General features: G+C 50.3%; 2 protein-coding genes across 5 annotated transcripts in view; one reads left to right on the forward strand and one right to left on the reverse strand.

Annotated features, from left to right (window-relative positions):
* Nmo (serine/threonine-protein kinase nemo) overlaps nt 1-27,203 on the forward strand; it is a 243,305-nt gene that overhangs the window by 172,200 nt on the left and 43,902 nt on the right. For all 3 annotated transcript variants that reach the window (XM_076304732.1, XM_076304733.1, XM_076304735.1), the window contains exon 4: nt 16,240-16,346. In XM_076304732.1, coding sequence (XP_076160847.1) covers nt 16,240-16,346 — 107 coding nt within the window. The remainder of the gene's footprint in view (nt 1-16,239; nt 16,347-27,203) is intronic.
* LOC143143484 (uncharacterized) overlaps nt 1-27,203 on the reverse strand; it is a 114,033-nt gene that overhangs the window by 22,926 nt on the left and 63,904 nt on the right. The gene's annotated exons all lie outside the window — the stretch shown is intronic.

The following is a 27,203-nucleotide window of genomic DNA, read 5'->3' on the forward strand; positions in this document are numbered from 1 at the left end:
GAACTTATCGAACAACCTAGTATTCGGAGCTCGGATCTGGGCGGCGAACGATGAAATTAACGAAGGTTCTTTCCTCTTCCGTGGAAGACTTCAACGAGTGTAATTGCGTACTCGCAGAATTTTTTTCTCAGATTCTTCGATCTTCGTTCGATTCTTCGCCGCCTTCGGTCTTCATTCGATACTTTCGATCCTGGAGAAACAACGTATCGGGAATTCTCGTTCCCCGGTAACGAACCAAACGCGAACCGAATAGTTCTCGTTCGGCAAATTCCCGAAGAATCGTCGAACGTTTGTAAATATTGCCGATAAGTGGTTGAACATCGCGGAAGAATTTTCACTCGGTAGTTTGTAGTCGAGGGTGGTAGTTTCGGTCGGGCGAAACGCGCAACCCCTCTTAAACGCGAGTCTTCCGGCAACGCGCGGTAGTTTTGATCCAATTACTTCCAGACTGCACGCGGGTAACTCGTAATCTGTTCTCGCGAGACACTCCACACGCCTACGCTTCCCAAGTGTCCCCCGTAAACCGCGTTATATCGTTCCTCGAAGATACGTTCGGCGAGCCGGAGTTCTCTCGACCCTTGCCACCGTGCCGCGTCGAAACAATCGAACGATGCGGAACCTACGAGCCCTCGAATCAACGCGGACCGTATCCGCGCTAAACTTTCCCACGGAAAATTAATTTATAGCCCGCCGATGAATTCCCATTACGTCGTTAGTGCCCTGATTTCGACGGAGAAATTCGATTTGCGACGCGGCTTCGACGCGTACACGCTGGATTAACAGCGATCGCAACGCGTTCTACCGATTCGTGGAAATTCCCGAAACGAACCGGTGAAATTTCCACCGGTTGGCGAATAAAAAAAAAAAAAAAAAAATAGGAAAAAAAAACACGCGCTCGGAATAAACAACGTCCCTACGAAAGAGTAAAATTCGTCGCACGCGGGCACGAAAGAGCTCGCTCGCTCGCTTGGTCGCGAAGCACCGAACTTTTGCGCGACAGTGTACGCGCGCGCGTGTATTTAAGTACGACCGGGTCTATTGTGTAATTCTAGCGCGTAGCGTCTTTTCGGTCCGTGGACGTGTTACGTGCACTGTCCATTAACCGAGGGTGACCGATGGATTCGAAGGATTAATTTTAACCGCGAGCTGATTACAATCGTTGCCGAATTTCCATTGTACGAGTGGAGAACGGAGATCCGTGGAACTTTTATCGAGGTCCACGGACGATAACGGACTCTTCCTTTTGATAATTCAACGCGGTCGATTCGCGTTACTCTCGTTAGCGAAATGTCCAGTGTTCTCGTTCGGGCGATTCCCGGGCATCGAAGCTAACGGGACCCGATCCACGCGACTCGTTATCGCGAACGGATCGCCATCGAGATTACACATCCCGCGAACGTTCCATAAGTCGTCCTTACCGTCCCCTCCGCGATCCTATTTCCCCGGATTTAAAACGCGTCGCGCGAAGAAAACGCCGCCCCGTGCTCGATACCGGGACGGGAGCTTTTTTAATTAAACGTAGAAATAAATTACGTCTCGCTCGCATTCGCTCCGAACGGAGTTAGCCGGACCGTTGCTCATTTTTCATCACCCGCGTACCGAGATGGGGACGTGGAGTTTCTATTCGAGAAACGACCCAGTTGGAACCTCCGTCACGGTCCGCGACGCGTGTCTCGTGAAAGAAACTTCAAACGGAGCGTGGTGAAGTAAAAAGAGAGAAAAAAAAAAATGGAGCTCGAGAACATCGATCGGGTTTTATTAGCCGTGTGTGACGCGTGCCGGAACGAAAATTCGATCCAGGAACGAGGTGTACCTTTGCGCGTGCATCGACCGATCGCGCTGTGAAAACCGCGAAGCTTTATTTGGCGAAATTTCAATTCGCCCGATGGAGGTCATTTCTCGCGGAACGTTGATTTTTCGCCGCGCGACGCCTCCTATCGAATTGCTAGAACGATCTCTCTCTCTTTTTCTCTCTTTTTCTCTTTCCACGCGCGTCCGTGGTTTTCGCGCGTGTACGAACAAACCCGCGCGAAAATAAAACGATAGGAGGAAAAATGCGCGCAAATAAACGATCGTGCGTTCTCGTCCCCACTCCTCTCCGATACGCGTGTTCGTTTCGTACGCTACGTTGGTGACACAATCTACGATGAATCCCAACCGAAGTAACGGAACGATTCGCGACGCGTCCTGCACGCTCGCGGTCTCGAAATACACTCGTAGGCGGTCGCGCGAAAGGAAATCAATGTCTCCGCTCGGAACCCCGCGTTCATCGAGCCGAGGAGAACGAACGACGTACAGGGTGGCCCGGAAATAATGGAGCAATTACGCCGGAAGATCCATCGCGATTCCGTTCGGTATCGCTTCGATGATCGGACCGATCCTTCGACGTACTTCGATCACAATTATTCCACGTTCGAAGAACGAGAGTTTCGAACGCGTTGCGTCAATTGCGCCGATCTCGTACTTTGGTCGTTTGGGAACAATTTCGAGCGTACGATACTTTCGTCGATTAACGACCGATGTATTTTCATCGGTACGAGGTGCTGGAAAATATTCGGAGGAAGAAACTTCTCGAGAGGAATTTCCTGGAAATTTATCGGAAATAACGGAACGAATCTTTTTTTTTTCTATATTGTTGTCGTAGTTGTTCGATTCGAGGGTCGTTGTCGGCGAAAAGTTAGAATTAGGAAGAAGCACGAGTGCCGATTATGTAGCCGTAATGCCGCAGCGGGTATAGCCTAATTAGTGGTCTTGAGCGACCAGTTTATCCTGTTCGTATTATAATAAACTTCGCCGATAGCCAACTCGAAGCTCGGTAAACTCTACTCGGCTGGATTCTCTCGTTTATTCGCGCCGATTATATCCGTTTTCGGACACGGAACGGTACCGCGACGTTCGCGAGCACGTTTCGCGAAAACAATCGCCTCCCGCGCGATTTTACGAATTCTTTCGAGCGCGATTTTTGCCCCGATCGACGGAGAAAAAAGAAACTTTCCTTTCGTATCTTTTTTTTTTTTGTTTCTTTTTTCTCTTCCGATCGAACGTCGCGAAAAATTCGACGCGACGGAACGTTAAATTCCGCGGGAAAAATTTCAAACGCGACGAAATTATCGCCGGTGTCGTTCACCGATTAAAATCCTCGTTAAAATCCTCGACCGCGCGGAGTTTCGCGACAACTGTCGGTTCAAAGTTGACAGAGCAACGCGTCGCTTTGCGGCCAACAAGAAAATGAAAAACAGGGAAAATACTGAATAAATTTTGCACCCGCTAACGACGTTGCCGAGAGCCCGGAACAAAAAGGGAGGGAAAAAAGTTCGCTCCGAAAGGTCCAAATTCAAAATATAGAAAGGAACGCAAACGAGTGGTTTCGCGATTATTAAGCCTCTGAATATTTTTCTTCTTTTTTTTTTCTTTTCTTTTCTTTTCTTTTCTTTTCTTTTTTGCGGTTTTTCTTTCGCCTCCCCCGTTTCCTTGAAACTTCGACCTCTCGTTTTCTCGAGGGGTAAACAGCGTGTATCGCGACGAAAAGCAGTAAAAAATTTCTCGCGGTTCCCGCGCGGTTTTCGTTTCCCAACCGGGATGGAAAAAATTATTTTCCATTCTTAAACGTCCCCTTTATTCTTCGGTTCCTTGAAACTTTCAAACGTCGAATCGTCCCCCCGCCCCTTTCGACTTCGGTGGAAAATAAAATCTCCGGACGAGAAGGAAGGTTGCTCGGTCCGCGCGTTTCCTAATTTCTCACGTTTCGAGCCCGAGTTTAAAGTGCCTGCTTAAAAAAAATTATGCTCCGCTAACGACAGTCACGGTTCCTACGTTATATTTGGCCCTGTCATCGACGTTCTCTTCGAGCTCGCGTGGAAACGGAAGTTTAACGACGCGTCGTTAAATTATTTCCTCGCGTTAGAAAAAAATATATATACGTACATACGTATATACTAGTGTGTACATGGTCGATGGATATTATTCGGTGAAAAATTCCGGCGACGCTGGTCGAGTCTGCGCGCGCGCGTGCTTCACCCCGACGGGAAAAATGGTCCTCTGGACGTGTACGTGCCTCGAACCGGAAGCATTGATTGCAACTTCCTCTCCGCCAGCTTCTCCGCAATGTATCGAGTATCGTGGTCGTGTATCGATCGCTCGAGCAGTTTTTGGGCCGAGGAGAGTCCTTTGTTTCTCTTCCCCCTCTTTCTTCGCCCTTACCCCTGCCACGTCTTCTCACCCCTCCCCTCCCCGTGGTTCCACTTGATTCGTGCCTCGATTTCTCCAGCATTATTTAAAAAGAGATTGCACACGTACCGACCATTTTGCTTTAATTAGTCGTTTTTTCTCCCCACTCGAACTTCGAGCGACGCGTCACCCCTTTGTGCTCTTCGATTATTACATCGTTGAGGCGAGAACGCTTTGCTTTCTTTCCGTACACGTCGAGAAGGGAAACGTTTCCGTTCGATTATTCGTACATAGTTTTAAAATTGCTAGAATTCCATTATTATTTTCAACTTAAACGCCACTCCTCTCGATTCGATTGCATTCGCGGAAGAGAATCTCCGCGATAAAAATATATACGTACAAATTTACAACACCGCGGTGAAAGTAGTGTTTTTTTTTACACTCGGTAAAACTGTACACTTTGAATTCATGGAAAGTGGCGCGCGATAACTATTTCGCACGCGATGGAGTAAGAAAATGGCGGTCAACGTGAAACGTACCGACCGTTCGTCTCTTCGCGGAAGAAATTATTAATTTTTTTTCCAGACGAGCGTTTCGTAAATATAAAAAGGTACAATTTCCCAAACACCTCCTGTTTCTGCATTCGTTTCCGGAGGGGGTGCGAGCGATCGAAGCGCGCGACTACGCGCGGCGCGTACTGGCGATTTCGAAGGCAGATCTCCGGGGCGGATCGGTTCGTTGGTACGCTCGCTCGCTCGCGTATTGTAGAATTCGCGCGCGTCGCGTGGATCCGTATTTTTTCCGCGGGACAACAGGAATCGGCCGCAGAAGAATCCCGAGACTTGGCTGGTTCTCGAAGTTGCTCGCGAGCCGCGTTCGAACTCGGTTGACCGGTCGGACGAGCCGGATTGGCCTTGCTCGAACACCTCGGACTCTAAGCCTTCATCATCGTCCTTAACTTCTTCTTTGTTATCTTGCACGGCGTAACAAAGGAACGGGTCGCATCCCCCGGACGCTGCATTTCGGTTAAGAGAGAGAGAGAGAGAGAGAGAGAGAGAGAACGACGAGCTTGGAAAATGTTCCAGGGAAATTAACCTCTTCGTCGTAACTCCACCGACCTAAATTCCTTACGCGAATCGAACCTTCTGGTAACAAAAATTAGCGGAATCTTCGATAACGAGGAAAAATTACCGAGTTTGGAATGTTCCGGTAGTGAAAATTGGTATCGAGTCGTCGAAATCTTTCACGATACGAAATTCCTACCGAACTTTGGCGTTTAAAATCGATTTCAATGTTCAGAATTCGATGCTCCTATACCGAAAATTATTTATCATGCTCCGAAACGTAAAGCTCGAGCGTTTATAATTGATCCCAATATTACTGGTATTTGATGCTCCGCGATTTTACCGTGAAAATTATTGAAAAAATTCTCGAAGCACTCGACGATCGTTGTACACTTCTATCGGTAGAATTTGCGTGTAATCGGTCTTCGTCGTGGTCGAAGAAACTCCGTTTCCACGTATCGGGAGAAGCGAGATCTCTTTAGAAATCTGCTGGAAACCTGTTCGCGGCGAGTCTCTCTCTCTCTCTCTCTCTCTCTCGGACGGTTGAAAATTTTGTCCAAAAATTCAACCGGCGTGGTGTCCTACGGAAGAGACAGAGCCGAGGAGAGTCCACGGTCTTCCAGGTTCTTCCTCCTCCTCGGACCGGTATCAAACCAGGCGCGGAGAGGACAGAGGCGAAGAGGAGAGAGAAGACAGGAGAAACGGCAGGATACTCGATTCCCTTCGCGCTGGGAGAAGACGCTAGGGGCAAGTCGCTTTGTCCAGGAACCGGTCGACGTGCCTACCAGGAGGCAGACACGCATCGATCCGCCAATCGGAGCGTCCCGAGCACCTCGCCGGCAGACGACCGTCTCTTCTATTCGATAAAAAATTTTCTTCGTCGAGAGAGAAAAAAAGAAGAAAGAAAGAAAGAAAGGGAAATTGAAAAACAATCGCCGAGCGAGGACCACGAGTCTCGAGAACTCGAACGTACGAAGAGTTTTCCAAGTGTCGCGACCGAGGAACGAAACTTGACGAAACTCGACGAAATTGCAAAAATGACGAACCGAATTATCGAGTCGAAGTTTATAATTTGCGATTCGTTTCTTTTCAATAAGAATTCGATGCGAAAAGTCGTTCACTTCGGACCGATTACACGTTTAATCTGTTTCGAGAAATCGCGACCGTTTTATTTTTGCCTACTTTGGAAATATTGAATTTTCTACAAGCGGAAAATAATTTCCACAGGATCGAGCGGTTCGTATTCGTCGAAGTTTCCCCGCGAGAGTCATCGATCACCGGCCACGTAACGTCGATGGTTGAACGATGATTTCCGTTGGTGAAAATTTCGAGAATGTTTCACCGTCGGTGAAATTTCTCGTCGGACGTTCGAGGTCCGCGCGCGCATTCGCGAGGCGTCCGTTTCACGAGAATGAAAGGAAATCGCGCGAAACGTTCCGATTCGAGTGCATTTCCGAGTCAAGGGATCCCTCCTTCCCTTTCTCCCTCCCACGGGTGGCGGGTCTGAAAAGGTCAGCTCGTCAAAGGGGTTGCGTTGGGACCTTAAACCGTAACCTCGGTTCAAAGCGGTCCTTCTCGTTGGACGTCTCGTTAAACTCGCCCGACTTTGAGAACCTTACTGCCTTTTGAAAACGTTCTCCGGTCCCTCTCCTCTTCGTTCGTTCCCGATTAATATACTCGAAATTCTCCGCGCGAGATTCGATTATGTCGAGAGAAAAAAAAAAAAAAAAAAACGCGCGTCCAAGCATCGGAGCTTCCCGGCGAAACGTTTGTTCGAAGAGAGTTCGCGGAACCCGCGCCAAAGGCACCGAGTCGTAGTTCTCCGATGACATCGAGCCGGAAATTGACGCAAAGTTTCGAACCTCTCGCGAAAAAGTTTCATTTCCAAAGAATCACTCCCCTTTCCGTTTAATTTTTGAAACGTTTCCCCGCTGCCTTTTTAATTCGAGCCCGGCTTTGGAACCGGAGAACCACCAGCTGGAATTTCATTCGCGTCGACCTCCCCTCCCCTCGAACCGACGAACTTACCACTGAAATGTTTCGTCGGTGTAATTTCTTGCATTTCTTCGTCCCTGAGAACGAACTCGATTCGAAACGAGCGCCCGACGATCGTTTGGATATTTTCGGTTAAAGATAACGCAAAATTTCGGGAACGGTTTCGCGTGTTCGGAGATGGAATATTTTTGGGAAACTCCGAAATCTCGCGGATCGGGTGGTGGAGGGTATAATAAGTTCGTAGCGGAGAATTTTACGGGGAAACAAAGCAATCGAAAAAGAAAGGGACGCTGCGAAACGATCCTCCCGTTTTATCGGTGTATCTGAAATAGAAAAACAACCCGAACGAAACGTCGCGCGGCTTTCAATTTTTGCATAGGCGAACACGAGCCGCGTTACCGTTTCTTTTGAAAACATCGCGGAGTCGATGTAATAACGAATCTTTCCTCCCTCCTCCGCGAAGAACGGGAACGGTTTCGGTCGGGAGCCAGCCGCAAATTGATAAATATTTTCAAACGTTCTTTCACACTTCCGCGTCAAACGAACGTTTTTCGACGCGCGTTCGATCAAAGGACGCGCGGTTTTAGACGACAACCAGCCAGAAATTACTGAAACAAAACGGTATCGCGAACGTTGCCCGAAAAAAGAAGAAAAAAAAAAAAGTAAAAAGGGTTCGTCGGTCGTACCGAAACCTTCCCATTGGGAAATCGAGAAAAAAGGGGCGAGAAAGGGACCGGAGGGAGAAAAGCGCGAAAATATTGCGGTTTCGATAAGAGCGAATACGTTCGCTCGTGGAGAGGGGGATGGAAACCGAAACGCGAGCTCGGTTATCGAACGGAAGCTCTCGAATCGAACGAAGAGTCCAAACGGAATACGAAAATCGAACTTCTTCGTTCCTTGAACATTCTCCGATCGTGAACAAACACTCGTTGCACAGTCCACGCGCGACGTTTACTTCGATTCCGGCGTGTAACTATATTCCCCGTCCGCGTGTAATCGACCAGTATTTATAAACTCGTAGGAATATCGTCGAGCGACGCAAGGAAGGGACACCACCGTTTCTACCGAAAGAAAGAAGACCCGGTCTCGTTATCTGCGCGATGATCGCGCGGAACGATTCACCGTGAAGAAAAATGAAAGAAATTCCCAGAGCGTCCGGAGAATTTCGCATCCTCCGCTCCGAAAATACGAAGGAGACCGTCTTGGAATCCAGGCCGTAGATCGACGCCACGCGATTATAAATCGGGCCGCGTGTTCTCGCGTGGCGCGCGTTATTGTGTTTGATAATTGTGCATATCTTGCGCCGCGATCTCCGGATAACGCAAATATTTGTCCCGGCGGTTAATATTGATAATCTATGCTAATTGGACGGGCCAGGTAGCCGCGTTAGGTTCGTCGCGGCGTGGCGCGGCGCGGCGCGGCGCGGTCGTCCAAGTAAATCGATTAACTGGGCGGGCCCGTGTTATTAGAATAACATGGATGTCCGTCGCGCACGGGGCATCCTTAAGCGACTATTGATATTCAGGCACGGCTACGCCTCCTCGTTTAGCGACGTTAACGCGGACGTTCCATTGAAACGTAATCGCGTGTATCGCGTACACCGAACTGCACACGCTCGAGCCGAGTCGTTGGAACGCGGAGCGTTTCGGGCAACTATTCGCGTTAACGGGGCACCAAGTCCGGCGTCGAGCGAGCTGCAACGCGCGAACAGTCGGGGGTCCGGATACCTGTCGCGCGAGTAGCGGACCGGGATCAAGTGGAATCCCTTTTTAAACGGGGAAACGGATCGAACGATGCGTGTTTCTCGCTGTACTACTTGGCGTTCGTCTATGTCGTACACGTTACTCGGAACGTAGACGGTACACCGCTAATGGTTCAACCCTACCCGCACGGATACTCGTTGCGTAAACGTTCCATTATACGAATCTTCTTCTCTTACGCGAACGTTATTTTGTACGAGCGGTGCGCAGTTTCTGTTACGATACCGTGTACGCGGGCGTACGACCCTGTCTTTACTTCCTTTCGTAGAGCGGAATCCGTTCGAGAGGATTCGCCGCGGAAGAATCGAAGAATAAACGCACAAGGTCGAGAATCTCGCGAAAAATTTGCTCGCGAAATTGTGCTCCGTTCGTCTTGTACGGAGCATGGAACGATATTGCGCCTCGAGGGATTTTCTCGCGACACTTTCCTTCGACGATTAATTCTTACGCGTCGACGCGCCAAGTTAGAAAATCTCGACGCAGAGAAGCTGCCAACTCGATCGAAGGTGTCTCGTTTTGTGGGAATCGCGACGAAAGAAAAGTTCAGGTATCGCCACGGAGCATTACGCGTACGCGAAAGATAGACAAACGCTAATTACACAGGCAACGCGTGTCGTCCATTATCTTCTGCCCGAGATCGTTATCTCGAGCGAAAGTCCACCGTAGGTAATCTCGCGTAAGAATCGTGGAATTTTTCTATCGGGCGCACAGCACCGAGACCAGTTCTTCTTCTTTTTTCTTTTCTAAAACTTTTGCAAAATAGAAAAAAAAGGAGACGCCTTGTTGTCGGTCCTTTCACCGAGCGGATCCGGCCGGGAGTATAATCCCAGTGATCGAGACGATCGATCATTGTTAGGCCTTCCCGTTATTGCAGTTTATTGCGGTGTATCGCGTACGCGCTTCTTCCAAGCGGCGATTACGCATCGATCTCTTTATTAAGCCGCGTTGAACTCGATCCGGCGATAAACGAGGTGTCCCCGCATCGATAACGACGCGTTAATTTTCCGTCGTTACGGTCGTCTTCGATTCTCGATCTACCAGGGATTCCCACGTTCACCCTCTCTCGATCGCGGAATCGAGATCTCTGTTTATCTTTGACAAATTCTATCGGCCGAAATATTTTACGTCCGGTGCTCGCGGACGAGTGACTCGTCGATTCGCGATCGTTCGCGTATCGCGTTCGATTCTCGATCGTGGATCGTTCGATCGCTGTAAATCCCGCGTTTACGGTCGCTCGATCGAGGATCGAGATTTCTCTTCGTCCGCGCGAGTTCCATCGAGCGTGGTACGAAATATTTTACAACGGTGCTCGCAGACGATCGACGCGCGATATACATACCCGTCTTTGATTCTCCATCGTGGAGGATTCGTTCGTTGCAAATCCCGCGTTTACGGTTACTCGATCGAGGCACGAGATTTCTATTCGTTCGTACGAGTACCATCGAACGAACTTCGAAATATTCCGTAACAATCCTCGTGGACGCGCCGATTTCCCATAGTTCGCGATCGTTCTTGCGTCTCTCGATCGCTCCAAGAGCGTACGCGAATCCAAGGTTCGCGACTCCGCGATCGAGACTCGTTTTCCCGTTGGTTCGTCGCGCGTTTCGATAACCGTTGTTCGAAATATTCGGTGGACAGTTTCGAGGGTGGTCGCGCGATTTCGTTCTCGACGATCCGTGTTTATCGAGCCGATCGTCGAGCGTCGCGAGGAGGGTGGAAGAGAAACGAGCGGTGTTTTTCCGGATGGCTTGCGGAGGATCGATGGCGACGCGTTTAAAAGTGTTTCAACGGCACTCGATCGACCCGGCCCGGTGAAAAGCGAGCCGGGGAAATCGCGAGCGGTGCCGCAAACGCGATTAAAGCTCGACCGTGCTCGCCGCCACCGCGCGCCGATTCTAAATAACGCGGTGAAAGCTTCGACGGTCCTTCGGCCGATCGATGAACGCTGCGGTCGCTCAGGATTCGGTTCGCCGCGAACATTTTTTTCTACCGAGCCCCCCGAGTCGACCGTGTCGAGTAAATAATTATAAAAATCGAACACTTCGGGGATCGTTTTATCGCAGAGGAAGCTCGTAAACCGGCCCTCGAGATCTCGACGGCACGTTCGGTCTCGCGCGAGAGGGTTCGTACCGAGAAGAAAAGTATCGGATCGACCACGGTTAACCCTTTGCACTCGAAGCTTTTCTCCTATCGAAAACTAGCATCTCGATCAAATCCTTCGAATCGTGGAATTAATTCAAAATGGAATATTTTCGTTTCAACGTTTCGTGTACGTATGTTTACATCTTACGAGAAAGGGGTAATTGAATTTTAATTGAATTTTAATTCCAAACCACGATTCGGTTTTCCGAATTGGAGAAAGTGCATCGAATTGAGTGGCGATCGAAGATCGTCTCTCGAGTGGAAAGAGTTGAAAGACGATTCGAGGTGATTAAACGGTATCTTAACGTTTCAACGTTTCGTGTACATATGGTTATTTATATATATTTATATACGTATGTTTACATCTCACGAGAAAGGAGTAATTGAATTTTAATTTCAATTCCAAACCACGATGATTTTCCAAATCGGAGAAAGTGCATCGAATTGAGTGGCGATCGAGGATCGCCTCTCGAGTGGAAAGGGTTAAATAAGGATAACTTTCTTTCGCGAACAAAGAGTTTGCTTCTGCCTCGAACGTCTGTGGAAATCTCTGCTCCGTGGTCGCGTCTGTCGAGGTCCTGTTCGATCCATCCCTATTTGTCCTCGTCGCCGCTTTCGGACAAGAGTAATTTTACGTTGGGGGGAGCGGTATTTCTGTACGTCCATAAATCCGTAGACGACGGAGATATTTAAGTAGGTGTTCCCATTTAAATGTTCCACCTCTCGCGCGCATGCGCGCGCGTGTACCGTAATTTATGTCTTTTCGTAATCGTATCTTCCTATCCTCCCTATTATTCTGCGTCATCGTCTCCATAAAGTACGCCACGGTAGCTAATGACGCTGGGAGACGGTGATGGTTGAAACCGTATATCCTTGGGCAAATCATTAGAAACAGAGATCATCGCGGATGGGAAAGGACAGGGATCGCCTTCTCAGGGTTTATTGCCTAGATAATTTCTTCGCGAGTGCGAGACCGTCTGTTTCGACAAGTTCCGCACGGGACGGGGAAAAATCTAGCGGCGATTTGTTCTCGTAATAAATTATTTCCATTTCGTCGAATTTCTCTCGTAAAAGATACGCGTGCTCGGAGAAACGAAGACTTTCGAGGCGAGGAAAAGGAGAAGCTTCGGTACGGACGAGTGCTTTCGAAGGAACACCGATCGATCGATCGTTAAAAATAACGAGAAATTAAACCCTTTCGCGTATAGCGCTTATGGATGCTCGGTAACGCGCGGTAAACGCCTATGGGCGTTCAGCGTGCACTTGTATCGAATACGCTAGGTCTTCCGCACACGGAGGATGCATTTTGCGTCCAAATCGATGAAACGCGAGTAACGATATTCTTAGTATTCGAGAATTCAGTTCAAAGAAATATTCGTACCAAAATTCGTCCGAGACTTCTTTCACCGTTCTATTCTTTCGTTTCTACCTTCGTTTTTCCGTATCTCTGGGTCGATCGGTCACACCCTAAACCGTGATTTCTTTCCCCATTATTTTCGTCGTTCGATGGAGTTTCGTCTCGATCAACGATCGTTCCGTGGATCGGTTCGATACTCGTCGCGATCTAACGAGAAAAGAACGCGAAGGTTTTTCCAAGCCTCGGTCGGAAAAGTGTCTTGGGCGCGTGCGTCGAGGGTAGAGGCGTCGAGGAAAAGTTCGATTCGGTTTCCTCGGGGATTCACCGTTATCCCCGTGGCCGTGGTGATTTCGTCGAAAAGTGGAATCTCGACGGTTGCCCGCCGCGAAGATTTCACCGGGCGATTTGGTCCCCGAGCCGACGAGGCGTCCTTCGAATTTCATTTTTCCACGAACGGGAACGGGAGGAGCGAGGAGAGAAAAGGCGCGAGGAGAATGAAATAGTATAATGGCGGAATGAGGTCGACTGGTAGGTTGGAATGCAGGTAGAGGCTGCCTGCGAACCTGGCGCGGTATGCAAGTCGACTGGTCCGGCTGGCTTCGGCCTGAAACGCCTAAGCGCAGCCTTTACCGACCGACGTTGCTTTCGAACTATCTCTTTTGAAATACGATCGATGGGCTATTCACACGGGGGAACGGGAGGGGAACGGAGAGGGAACGCGCGTGGATATTTCGAAGCACGAAACGCGTCGGCCGAGCCCCCCCGACCGGGGCAACCGGATATTTTCGGGCGGTTCGCGAGATTCGAGAAGCGGGCGCTCGAGGTCGCGGACCACGCCGGCTATTCTCGATCGATCGCTCGATTCGAGGAAAACCTTGCGCCGATTACCACCGAGGAGACCGTGGAGTCGATTACTCGGTAAGGAGAATCTCTTTCGCGACGTTCGATCGATGGTACGATACGGTTGGGTCTGAAAAGATCCCTAGATTGAAGGAAAAGCTTCCATCGGTACCCACGGAGACCGTGGAGCCGATTACTTAGCGAAGAAAATTTCTTCATGGTGTTCGATCGATGGTGGACCAAATACTTGGGTCTAAAAAGACCCCTAGATTCGAGAAACTCGTATCGCTACCTACAGAGGAGATAGTGGAGTCGATTATTCGATAATGAAAATCTCTTAGCGACGTTCGATCGATGTTGAAATACTTGGGTCCGAAAGGACCCCTAGATTCGGGGAGAAGCTCGCGTCAATATCCACAGAGACCGTGGAGCCGATTACTCGGCGAAGAAAATTTCTTCACAGCGTTCGATCGATGGAACGATACGGTTGGGTCTGAAAAGACTCCTAAATTCTAGCAGAAGCTCCCATCGGTATCCACGAAGTGCGTGGAACCGATCCAGATCCTTGGAGGCTACCCTACTCGAGTTATTTTAAATGCACCGCGAAAATACGATATCTTGAATCGACAAATGTCCACGTTGCTCCGAACTGGAGGCGTTAAACGAAACGCGATATCGTGGACGAACACCGTGGCCGAACAAACGAATCGTAAAGAATCGCGCAAGCGCGGTTCAATTTCGTTCGTAACGAAAGAGAGAAAGAAAAGAAAAACGAAAAAGAAAAAAGAACTAAAGGAAATACAGAGTCGCGGGGCGAGAAAGAAGCCCGCGGTACAGAGGGGAACGGTTTCGTCGAGGATCGTAGAGAACCACCTATCCGCGAGCCCGTAGCCAACGATTCGAGAGCACGCGCCTGGATTTATAGCGGAAACGTAGAAAGAGGAGCCGCGCGTACCGATGGAAAGAAATAAACTGCTCCAGCGTCGACGTGCCCCTCGCGGACCCCCTTTTATTTCCGTCCCGAACGATCGTCCATCGGTCGGCCCGCGTAAAAACTTTTCGAGTGCTTTTTATCGCGAAACTTCCGCCTCGGCCAGCCCCGTTCGAACCCACCCCCCGACCACGTTTCTTCGGGGAGCTCTCGTCGATCGCGCGCCGATTCTCTCGAAATTACCGCGAGGCCGGCGGCACCGGGGGAGAGAGGGTCGATAAACTTTCTTGCGAGGGGTGGTTCCGCGGCGATTACCGTGACTTCCGTAATTGCCCAACTTCCTCCCGTTCGCGTTTGTTTTGTCGAGATTTCCCGGCTAGGATTTTTGGCTACCCCCCGGCGACGAGGGCCGAGACCGATGATGGATATTAATCGCGTTAATAGTTCCACGTTTGACACAGTTCCGAACCTGGTGCTCGATCGATCTTACCCGAGCGATTGGACAACTTTATCGAATTTCTCTCTCGAACCAATCTGGGAGATCCGGAAAGTTGTATCGTCTATCTTGTAAGGATTATCGGGTCGACCGAAAATTATCCATTGTTTATTATTTCGGGGTGGGGAAACGTTTGCGCGAGAAACTCGCGATTCTTGTTGAATTTACAAAGCTTCTCGCAGCCACTTTCGCGGAGATCCGCACAGGTGGTAACTCGCACGATTGTTCGCGTTTTAAAAGTCGATGGTAATTCATCGAGGTGTTTGTCGAACGAGCGAGATATTTCTGTTCGTCGATCGGTTCCCCGCGCGTTTCGAACGAATCGATTCCAGCTCGTTCCCGACTCGACTTCCGTCGAAGTTTCGACCCCGTCGAGTCGGGGCCAAGCGCTGTAAATTACCCTCCCGGTTTATTAAGGGCAGCTACTTTCGTCACGGTGGGACATCGCTCGGCTCGATTCGTCTTCCGTTGCAGCGCTCTCTTTTTTACCTTTTCCCTCCGTTCCGACGGATCAACTCCTTCGAAGCCGACGAAGGAACCCATTAGGCCGACGAAACGGGGACGAGTGCGCCCCGATCGTCAAGGTTCCCGCCCCGTGCGAACTTTCGATCGATCGCGGGACGACGTATCGCTCGACGATTATCGATCAACGTTATCGACGTTTCGTTCCATCCTGGATCGCGTCCACGTACGTAAAACGCGTCGGTAAATCGCTTCGATACCACGGGCATCGACCGACGAAATAGAAATTACCTCGCGGAACCGTGTTCTCGGAAAGGGTGAGAAATACACGGAAGTTGAGACGCGCGGAAAAATATCTCGCAAGAAAATACGGACGAAATTAAGTACCCGTGGTATTCCGATCCCAACGGGTGGAAAATATTTGACAAATATTTTATCAGGTCTCTGTATTTTTTCATCGTCGGAAAAAACTCGTTCGGAACTCGCGGTCGATATTCCTCGTAACGTTTCCAGAGACCTCACCCGAACAAAGAGGAACGCACGGTGTCGATTTCGTACGATCGCGGTTGGAAGATTGTCGTGAAATCGATCTTTTAAAATTCCAAGGTTCGATCATCCCCCGAGTAACGATCGGTGACCGCGTTATCGTTCGGCAACGAATCGAACGAGCTGCTCGCGGTACGTAGGTAGCGGGGAACGTTGTCTTAATTGCCCTTAAAAGAGGCGGGCAAAAGGAAGGGAGTCTCGGAACCAGTCTCTCTCTCGTTTCAATCGATACGTGTGGCAGAAGCGTCTATTCCACGGGCGCGTGTGCGGCCACAATTAACGGGAGCGACTCGGTACATTTTATTGGCCGGTTAACGGGCGTTAATATTCGTTGGTTCCGTTTATCGCTGGTGTATCGACGCGGTTGTAAACGACGCCGTAAGAAAATCGGCCGGTAATTGGGTGCCGTTCTCCGGTAACGCTTTAATCCAAACGCGGTTAATAACAATCCATAAATTCCTTAACGAGGTGTTGCACAGATACGTGATCACCGAGCTGCTCCAGAGCGATCTTCACAAGATCATCGTCAGTCCGCAGCATCTCAGCCCCGACCACATCAAGGTCTTCCTGTACCAGATACTTCGAGGTGAGTGAAAGCAGTCCTTTGTATTTTATTAAGGTGCACACACGGGTGAATAAACGCGCCGAGAATGGTGGTGCGCGTTTGCACCGCGTTACGCGCATTGTTTGCGCACACAACATCGGTTGCGCACGCACGCACACCGGTTACACCGTTACGGGTGATTGTTCTCGCCGAGCTTTCGATCCTCTCGCGGAACGGTTCTCGTTAGACCACAAATTTACCATAAGACGTTTCTTTTTTTTTTTATTCTCCTTTTGGAATCGCGCGCGGTTCGATGGATTCTTCGTGGATTTATTCGTCGAGCAATTTTTACCGCCGAAATTCATTCTCGGTCGCGAATCGCGCGCGGTGGTTTCGTTATGTTTTCGTGGACCGCGATTCCTTTATTTTCTATATTTACGGCGCGAGAAATTTTGTAAATTAGAAATTACCATCGGTTAGGTTCCTCCGGAGTATCGTCTAGCTGGGAAATTTCTATCGCGAAGGTGTCTCATCGTTATCGATATCGTAGCTCGAAGTTCCAAGATCGAAAATCAAGTTCGAGAGTGAAGTCTGGAACACTTCTCCGTGGAACACGGTAGATACGGAGGTGGAAAGAAGAGATCGGGGAATAATTCGAAGAATCGCGGCGCGGAAGGGAATGGGAGGGACGAACGAAGAAGAAGACGCGGAAAGAGAATAAAACTCGACCGTTATAAAAATCCACGGTAGCATATTGCCCGGAGCGTCGAAGCAGGGGAGGTATAGAGTAAACAAGATCGTTTCTATTCACCCCTCGGGATCATCCGAGGATCTCCGCGGCGCTATACGGTTCTTGTACCGTCTGGCTCGTCGAATTACCTGGGTCGTCGTTCGTTGGCTTGCTCGCGAAGAGGGTGTCTACGAAACGACCGCGTCCCTTCTCTCCTCGGTTTCGCTCGATTCCGCTGTCTTCCGCTAATAAGACGCTGATTTTTCAGTCGTTCAACGACGAGACGCGTCCCTCGTTCGTACCCGCGACCGCTTTCGTGCCACTCCAACTAATTCGACTTCCCGACCGCCAGATTGATGCTCTTTTTCTAACGGCGTCCACTTCGTTAAGACAGTCGTTGGCTCGTTCTTCGCCCGTCCTACTCGAATTTACTCTCTCGGGGACGCTATTGCGTCGGGACGTGCTCCGCTCCTTGAAATTTCAACGATTTTACGGCCAACTTCCAATATCGAGGAGATCGCTCTCAAGGATAATTCGTCGGGTCCTGATTTTTATACAAACCGATAGTTTTTTATTTATTATCGGGAACTATCTTAGGAGGAGGAGTTACAGGGAAAATTTCGAGGAGATCGCTCTCGTGGATAATTCTTCGGGTCCCAAATATCACACAAACCGATAGTTTTTTATTCATTACCGAAGACTATCGACAGTACCTGTCGGAGGAGTTACGCAGGAAATTTCCTCAATTTTACCGGCAATTTTAAATATCGAGAAGATCGTCCTCGAGGATAAGTCTTCGTGTCCCGAATTTCACACAAATGGATAGTTTTTTATTCATTTCCGAAGACCATCGGTAATACCTGTCGTCGCAAAAGTTGCACGGGAAACGACCGATGCATCGCTGCTGGTCGATCCGCGACGCTCGTCCTGGAAAGTAACCTTCGTTAATTTTCGTCGAACTCGAGGAGAATTTTCGAGAATGTCGCGACGATGTTCGACCGAATCGAATCGTCACATTTTTCGTCTATCCGCGAATCAACGCGAAGACTTCGTAAACGTCGTCCAACGAGCCGATGGAGGAGCAATTAAACGCGAATTCGCGAATACGTTTCCGTCGGAGAACTTCCACTCGAAGATATTTCGAGAAACTGCAGTCCTCCCTATCGGGGGGGGGGGGGGGGGGTAGTCCCTTTGAAATTAAATTCCACGAGGGGTATGGAAGGTTCCCGCGGAAAGGAAAGCGAGTAACGACACCACTCGTGTCGGTCCTTGAAACGGCAACCCTTTTTACCCGGCTGGAAATCAAAGTCGCGTCTCAGCGAGATCAAAACCAGAAAATCTTCTCCGCCCTTCGATGTGTTTTACATCTTTCTCGCCCCTTAAGAGGGCGCTCTTACCCCACCCTCCTGTTCTCTCGGTTGCGTCGTCGATTTCCTCGTATCGTCGAGTTCCTCGGTGGTCGTTGTTCCCTCGCTTCGGTTCCTTTTCTCGGTACGTTTTCGCGAGCAAGGAGAAAGGGCGCGTCGAAGGTCCGAGTACCGAGGAAAAACTCGAGTTTACCGGAAACGATAAATTCCCGTTGGCGATACCACGGTCCGAGATTATCTTCCCAACGATTCTCGACGATCCCGAACCACCCGTGAGTGAAATTCTCGGTATCGTTGGGTTTAAAGCGGTCTCTCGGCTCCGATAATCTCTCACCGTGGTCGAGGCAGTGCAACTCGGCCGCTCAAGGCCACTTCTCGCGACGTCACGAGCCAACCTCCCTCGCGCGCCTCCTCTCCAGACAGCGTTTCGAATCGAAGAACAGAAGATCCTCCCGAGCGGACCGTCGCATAATTATTTTCAAAAACTCCCTCGCTGTCTGTCGTCCTCGTGCTCCCTCCACCCCCGTCCTCGAAGAATCCCGAGTTAATTAAACCACCGTCCGCCCTTTTTCCAAAGCGCTCGCTCGAAAGCGTTACTCGAAAATCTTACTTTAAAGCGGTCGCGATTCTTTGTTCCCTCCTCTCTCTCCTTCGGCAGCCTCGACGTTTTTCTCCGCCCTCGCGTCGCCTCGTTTTCACCCCTCACCCTCCTCCTCCTCCTCCTCCTCCTTCTCCTCCTCCTCCTCCTCCTCCTCCTCCTCCTCCTCCTCCTCCTCCTCCTCGACCCGTTACTCGCCCCTCCCGTCTCCCGTTCTCCGTCCATTTGCGAGACCCCCGCGCGGGCTGGAAATGCAAATAACGGTGAACACGCGTCACGCCGGCGGAATTCCGCGTCGCGCCGACGTTCGTCGAAGGAACGCAGCCGCGGTATAATAATTATCGACCTCACCCCATCGCCCGACGAGGGCCGCGGCGACAAATATTTACGTCGCTACGAAGGGGTTACGGTGGAATTCGCGTGCGGCTCCGTTATTTCCCGCGGCGATTCCGTGCAATTGTTCGCCTCTCGGTGGCGTTCAAGTCCAAGGTAAACGGCAACTTAAATAACACGAATACGGGGTAACGATCGCGCCCTCGCTCGAGCCGAGCAACGTATCGCGAGCGCGAGCGCGTGCACTCTGTTACGCTTCGTGCTTCGAACAATGTACAGTACGCGCTCGAGAAGTCGACTTTCGAACGAAATTTCCTTTCGATCGGCTCTGGAAGGCCTCGAACCCTTCGAGTTAACTCGGTAGTCCTGTGCCGGAGTCGTTTCCGACTCGCACCGATCTTTCGCCAATACCGATACCTTTGCACATCCACGGAGACATTCTCGCGAACGTTACGCGTACAAGTCGAGATTGAGACGTTCGTTACTGTAGATACTCGGATACGCGCACAATCGTCGCAATAGCGAGGTTCGGTAGGGATTGCGCGTCTTGAGAAGAGCGAGTCGAGGGTGATTTCGCTACGGTGCTCGAACGGTTGAGTGTAAATTCCGCGACACTGACTCATTCCTGCAATACCTAACGGTACAACGTACCTCGAATCGAGGGAACGCGCGGTAACTTCGAAACGACCGTTCCGATGGTCGCGACGCGAGCGCGGACCCGCGGGCATCGTCGAAATTAATTCGTCGAAGAGGAATGAGTGAGAAGTGGGGGTAGGTAGCGAACAGCCGCAGCAACCGGTGTCTCTGTTGCTCGCCTCGGCGGAAAGTATGGAAGTCGACGCGTTAATACATCATCCAGTGTCTGTAGTTTTGTTCTTCTTTCGGGTCGGTAGTTTTCGAGGGTAATTTGTCACGGCGGCTTCCGTTGTTTCCGCGTGTCGGTCCGCGCGAGGACGTAGACAGGACGCGGCGTGAAGCGGGATACAAAAGCGTGCGCTCGAACCCTAACCTCCCCCTCCTTCTTCTTCGCTCCCCCTCCCGGAAGAAGGTCCGCGCGGAATCATTATGCACACTCCGATGAAGACGCTTCTTTGAATAATAATTTCTTCCTTTCTCCCCCTCCTAGCTGTCTTTCTTTCCCCTCGACGTGTTTTTTTTTTCCTCGGTCGCGCCTAGTCGAAGCTCGCGGTTCGCTCGAAAAGATCCCGCGATTTTCGTCGAGCGGGAAACAACGACTGGTCGCTCTTGTTTATCGAACGTTTGGACGATGTTTCTTGCGCAGAGCCGAGGAGAGAACAACGCGTCTGTTGCGCGTTGGGCGACGAGAAGCGACTCGGAACCGACTAGAAACAAGCCGAAAGAAAAAATAGCCAAACCGTTGACGACCCTTCCGCGCCAATATGGAGACAGTCCTTAAAATTGACATCGACCATTCGCTATCGACACCTGCCACTCTTAGGATCATTGTTGCATTAATTCCAAGAGGTAACTACCCCCACCCCCGTGTCTTGACTTCTCAAGGGCTACATCGGTTCCAGTTGTATTCCAACAGTTAGGAACCGGGGGTTCTTGGAAGTGAAAACGATTAAAAATAGTAAAATTGGGATAGGTGGCTGAATGACCTGGTATACGTTTATCAGACTTCGAAGAATTCAGGTTATGGTTATTGTCTCGAGGTGAATTGCACGCGTATCGAGCACGTGCACCCGCACCGATCCAACCGTAAACGGTAGGGCGCGTACAAAGCGCGCAGACTTTTGCGCTGCGCAACAGCGTTTGTTTAGAAAAATATGAACGCGAAGGTTAATTCCTCGCGATCGACGCGGACGAGGTAACGGGTCCGCGCGACGACGATCTTATCGGTATCGTTCCCGTGGAAGTTTCTTTATCTCGAAGTCGACTTTCGCGCAAACACGGGTACTCGGGAGAAGCTCGGCTCGCATACGAATGGATCCCGGGGCTCTGGAATCGCCATCCGGGTTTGCGCGCGTGCGGCTTAAGCCTCGAGCACGGAGAGCAAAGGAAAAGAGGAAAAGAGGAAAAGAAATAGGAAAAGAAAGGAAAGAGAGGCAAAAGAAAACGTCGACTCGACGACGTCGCCGACTCGATGACGGGGGATGAAACGGAGCAGAAGTAGATCGCGGAGATAATAAAGGTGAAATACCGGTGGACTGCGAACAGGACACCTCTCGGCGTACTAACTACGCTCTCGGAAGATTTGCATTAATTTTCACTTATAATGCGATCTTTTTCGTCGTGCCCGCGCTACCGGCCGAGTCCCCTCTCTCTCTCTCTCTCTCTCTCTCTCTCTCTCTCTCTCTCTCTCTCTCTCTCTCTCTCTCTCTCTCTCAGTATTCTCCGCGGGAGCTGTTTACCCGCGGAAAGGAGCGGTTCGAGTTACTAATTCTTGGGTAAAGAGAAAGAAGAGTCGACGGAGAAAGGATGGCTCGAGTCGCCGGTGATTTGTTGCGTTCTCGGCTTCCCGAGCGTCTCGATCGTCCTTCGATCGCGCCCCCGTTATCTCTCCTTCGAGTATATTCTCGCGAGATATTTCGGGTGGTTGGAAAACCCGAACGGTTGAAAATCTCTCGAGGAGAGCTAGCTCTTGGAAAATGTTTCGGAACGAGAAGTTTCACCGAGCAGGTAGATGGCGCTGTGCTCGGTCGGATCGCGTTTTGACTGATATCCGATTGGCTACGGTGACGCCACCTATGTCTCGGTGAAATAAGTATTCGAACCGAACGCTCCTCGAGGAGCAAACTTTTTTTTCTCGATCGAGTGTACCGTCTTGGTTGCTCTTCGAACGTTTAAACTCGTCCTCGACTTCGAGGGTGGTTCTCGCCCCTCGAGTACGCACGGTGGACGGAAAAAATACAAGGTATTTCGCGATGCTCGTCTCCGCTCGAGGTAGTTCCGTGAAAACGGTGGCAACGGTTCCTCGCGTGTAGAAATTTCTCGATTAATTTAGAGCGAGTCTTCTCGAAAAAAAAGAAAGAAGCGGTCGGGTCGTTTCTTTCGAGGACAATTTCCCCGTCGAAGGAACCGAGCTCGTTGAACAACAACTGGAAGAGAAAGAGACCGAGAGCGGTAGAGTGGAAAGGACGATGATCCCTCTCGAGAGGATTCCTCTCGGCGATATCCAATCTTCTCACGGACGGCGTTTCGGCCGTTCGAAGTTTCCCACCCGGTATAACGTGGCACGTAAAGCCCGGACAGATAGAGCAGAGCTCCTCTTCTTCTCTTGACTGGTCCGAAACCAGTCCTGCCACCGCCCATCCGTGACCCCAGACCCCGTCATCCGGTCGGCTGCTCGACGCCGCGGCTTCTCCTCTCCTCTGACTCGCTTAACCTCGCTCTTCCTCCTCCTGCCCGCTTCTACGCTTCCTCGCTATCCTCCTCCGTGATGTTTTAATTAAGCCGATCCCTATTCGATAGAACGCCTATCGCTGTTCGCGTCTCCGCGCGCATCTTCCTCCTTTTTTCTTATTTCTTTTCCTTTTTTTTCCTTTCCCCGTTTTTGTAAGCAGGAAGCGACCCGGACAACTGCACTTCCGTTTTCTCGCGCGGCGAGCCTCCTCGATCGTTTTTCTCTTTCGTCGACGCGTGGAAACGCTCGAGGAGGAACACCTACCGGATCGATTCGCGATTAATTAGTCGGTTCGTAGAATTTCTCGTGGACAGAGACCCCTCCCTCTCGACTCACCTTCCACGCGTCGACGATTACCCGACGGAACGCGATCGTCGTTTCTTTTTTTTTTCTATTTAATATAAAAATAAAAGCGACTCGAACACCGAAACTTTTATTCGCTCGCTGGAGCCACTTGCCCGGTCTCTTCGATTTCGTCGAGCTTAAAGGAGCTCTCGAGAGTTTTGTATGGACGTAATTTGGTGTTGAAGGACTCGCCGGAAGTTTTGTTCGCTTCCAGGATATTCCAAGTTTTTCAAGTTTTCGGAGCTCGGAACCTCTCGCTCCTCGTGACTCTTACCTGGCTCTCGAACTTCTTTAGCGTCTTCCTCCCGTAATGTTTTAATTAAGACAATTCCTATTCCACGGATCGTTCGTTGCCGTTCGTCCTTCCTCCTCGTTCCGTTCAACGGCGGGACGGACTTCCGTTTAAGATTTCTGGAGACGATTGCGACTCGTACTCGGATCTCCAACGCGTCGAACCTTTGGAAAATTCTACGACGAGTTACGGACACCCAACGAAACGATCCCGCTCGTTCGTGTTCTTTCGAGGACTCTGGACGTTCGATCGTTCACGGTGTCTACCATTTTTCCCAAAGGTTCAACTTCGAAACGACACAGAGGGGACCGGTGCGCTCGCTCCCTCGTCCCCTCGCCTTTCCTCGGTGTTTTTGTCCCTCTCCGGGCGTTTCAATTAAGCCGGGCTTAATTTTTCTTTTAAACCGAGATCGCGATACTCTCTGTTGCAGGCGCGCACACGCGCACGCGCACGCGCGCAAGGAGCTGGAAACGGGATTAACGCTTCGTGCGTTAACCTTTGAGGGTCCCGGCCTTTAGTTTTCCAGACGACAGCGAAAGAACCGTGCTCGTCCCGCGCCAACGAAACTCGACGACAACGACCAACTTTCTCTCGCATCGCTCGTCCCCTAACGCCCGTAATACACTATTCCCGAATAATTACAAACTCGCGACACATTGACGAGTTTCCGTCTTCTCGATCGTTCCTACCTCTTTAAACGTTTCTGAACACTTTTACGGATCCATTCGTGACTTTTGCGTACTCTTTAACCACAATACCCGCGTAATTGCATTCGCGTTCTCCGCGTACAATTTTCCGTGCACCTCCGGAGAGCTTCGCGGGAAATAATCGACGCTTGGACCGAGGGAATTTTTCTGTACCTATTCTGCGTTCGTTCGATTGAAATTGTCGAAGGTTGGTCGACGAGTGAACATTTTTCCGTATTTTTTCCGGAACGCTTTAACGGTGGACTGGACTCCTCGATTCTTCTCGTCGGCTCGTCGCGTTGTTTTAAACGAAGCGGTATCCGTCTCGAGGAAAGAGGATCGCCGCGAAGAGAATCGACTTTCGGCATAGGCGGTGTTCAAGGCGCGGACAATTTTCATCGAAATTGGCGGGGAGAATTTTCGTCGAGATTGGCGCGATTTTCGTCGCCAGCCGGAAATCGACACGTCCGACTGTCCGATCCGTGTTGCTCGTACTACTTGCAAGTGGTTCGGCTCGACGAAACACCGACGAATCTTGACCGGTATTTCTCGGTAAGGAGCAACGCGTTCGCGAGTACTCGTATCGAAACGAAACTCGCGAGAAACGGTTGGAATTTTTTTGGAAAAATTCCCTCTCGAGGGGAAAAGTTCCGCGCGCAAAAAGAATACGAAATTTCCCGCCCACGGCGTACTCGCGCGCGCAGTTCGATCGTTGCTCGAGTTTTTCATTAAAATTCGCGGCATTCGTGATTCTATCTGTTCGTTAATGTTCCGACAACGATTTCGACGATAAACGCGGGAAAACAAGCGTTCCAAAGTTACGTGTACCGGCGGCGCGCTTTCGGCGGAACATCGTTTCGCAATAAAATCCCGGGCGCGATGCGGGATCGGGCCGACGAGAATGGGCGCAATGTCAAAGGATTAATTAAAAGCACCAGCACCGTTTTAACGGGATTCGTTTGAAGGCTCGATCGGCGTTTTCGGTTTTAAAAGCAACGATCTTTCGCGCGACGGCTAATTGAAACGCGCCGCGCGGACCAGCGTCGAGCAGCTCCGCCCAAATTCGCGCGCTTCTCAGGGAAAAATTGTACCGACCATTTTACAATTTTACAACCCGGGGAGACATTCAACGGTAGGTCTTTTATCGAATATTCGTGTCGCGAGCTTCGATCTTTCTCTGGTTAAAAATTACCGCGATTATCATCGATGCGCAGGGTTGAGAAGCAATCGCGCGGGTGTACTTTTACGAATTCGTGTATTCTTAAAGGAAGAAGAGAAATTTGCACAGGAGAAACATTCGATCGAGCGATGAATCTTTTATCGATCGCGTCGCGAGCATTAATCTTTCCCTGGTTAAAAATTACCGGTCGCGATAACTATCGATGCAAGGACGAGGAACGATCGCGCAGGTCGCATCTAAATTCGTGTACTTTTGAATTTACCGTTCGAAGACTGGTGAAAAATTGTGGCGAGAATCTCGAAATTTGCACAGAGAAAAAGTTCAACGGAACGATAAATCATTCACCGAACGTTCGTGACGCTAGCTTCGATCTTTCCGTGGTTGAAAAATACCGGTCGCGATACTTTCACGAATTCGTGTACTTTTCGTGTACTGTTGAAGAGAGAGTGGTGAAAAATTGTGGCAAGAATTTCAAAATTTGCACATTGAAATTCGAATGTTTCATCGAAGGTTCGTATCGTATTTTTCAACGGTGGAGAACTACCGATCTCGATCGATTCGGTGTAGGGTAAAACTAAACACGCGGCACGGTAAAGAGAACGCGCGGTTCCGATTCGAGGAATAACGTTCGGTACGCGTAGGTTCTCGATGGTCGCACGTGGCCCGTGCAGGCGCGCGGACGTTTTAAAATTGAATTATCCCAGTTCCGAGCGAACGGTTCACGCGTCGGGATCGACTTTTATAGATTGACCCGGTTTCGCTCTCTTCTTCTTTCAGTATTTTTTTCCGCCCATGTTTCGCCGCCGCGTGCACGCTCGCTACTCTATCGCACTCGGTTTCGATACGCGCGTTTATATTCCTCCGATAAAACAATATTCCGCTCGCGCGAAACGCCCTCGAATCAGCTGTCGTCCCGGTTTTTTGCGTTCCCGCGTCTTTTGAACTCGCGCTTGTTGTTTCTTTTTTTTTTCGCTTTCTTTCTTTTTTCTTTTTGCTCACGATTGTAAAAAGATATTAACGAGCATCGGCCGTTGAAAAAGCCGAGGAGAAAAATCACGATTGCGTCGCGCGGTAAGGCGTCGTGTACACCGGGTGCTCCGCGATAAGCGACGGATAAAGCATCGTATCTAAACCGGAGGGAACGTATCTGCTTCCTTTTTCTTTTTTTTTTTCAAACGTGGAACACGAGTCGGGATAAAAGTATTTTATTTGCTCTCTTTTTTATGGGCGTGTCAGGGTCGGGGCGCGATTTCAAAGAAAAATGGAACGCTGTACTTTTCTACCGTCTCTTTCTCCAACACGTGTTCCCTATCTTTTTTTTATTTTCGACTCTTTCGCCGGACGTACGGTCCGGTCGATGGTTACGTTCGCGTATCAAATGAGAATCTCGACTACTCGGACGAATACGAGTACCTACGTGGTAATCGATCGTTGCTACGAAAATTGGATACTTGTCCCACCTGGAGTAAACTCGCGAACTCTTGCTCGCTCGCGCGACGTTTAAAATCGTTAGGTTTCCTCGCGGTGGAGAATCTCGAGCCGTGTAGATCCGTCGGTGTTCCCGGACACGTTTTTCTCGGCGTACGGAACGAACATCGGACGTAACGACCTCGTACCTTTGTATTCGAAATATCGTGCTCGAGTCGGCCGCGCATCGACAGTTACGGGAGTCTATTTACGGTTGTGGCCTACATCGCGCGTCCCTTAATGTCCCAATAATGATCCGCTCGCGTCCAGCCGCGTTACGTCAAAGCGAATCACGGGCGTCGAGTCGAGTCGCGTCGCGTCGCGTCGCGTCGCGTTCGATTAAATACCGTCCCGGTTCGGAGCGAGCGGCCGGTGACGCAATTAACTCGCGGGTAAAAGAAACTGGAAGCGTGCCCGTCGCGGAAACCTTTTAAACGTCGACGTCGAGCTAACGAGCTCGGTAGATCCTCGTTGCGGACAATCGTGATTTTTCGAGCGACGATTCCACCGTGATTCGTTCCCGATTCGTCGCGT

This window comes from Ptiloglossa arizonensis, chromosome 2 (assembly GCF_051014685.1).
Source record: "Ptiloglossa arizonensis isolate GNS036 chromosome 2, iyPtiAriz1_principal, whole genome shotgun sequence".
NCBI lineage: Eukaryota > Metazoa > Arthropoda > Insecta > Hymenoptera > Colletidae > Ptiloglossa > Ptiloglossa arizonensis.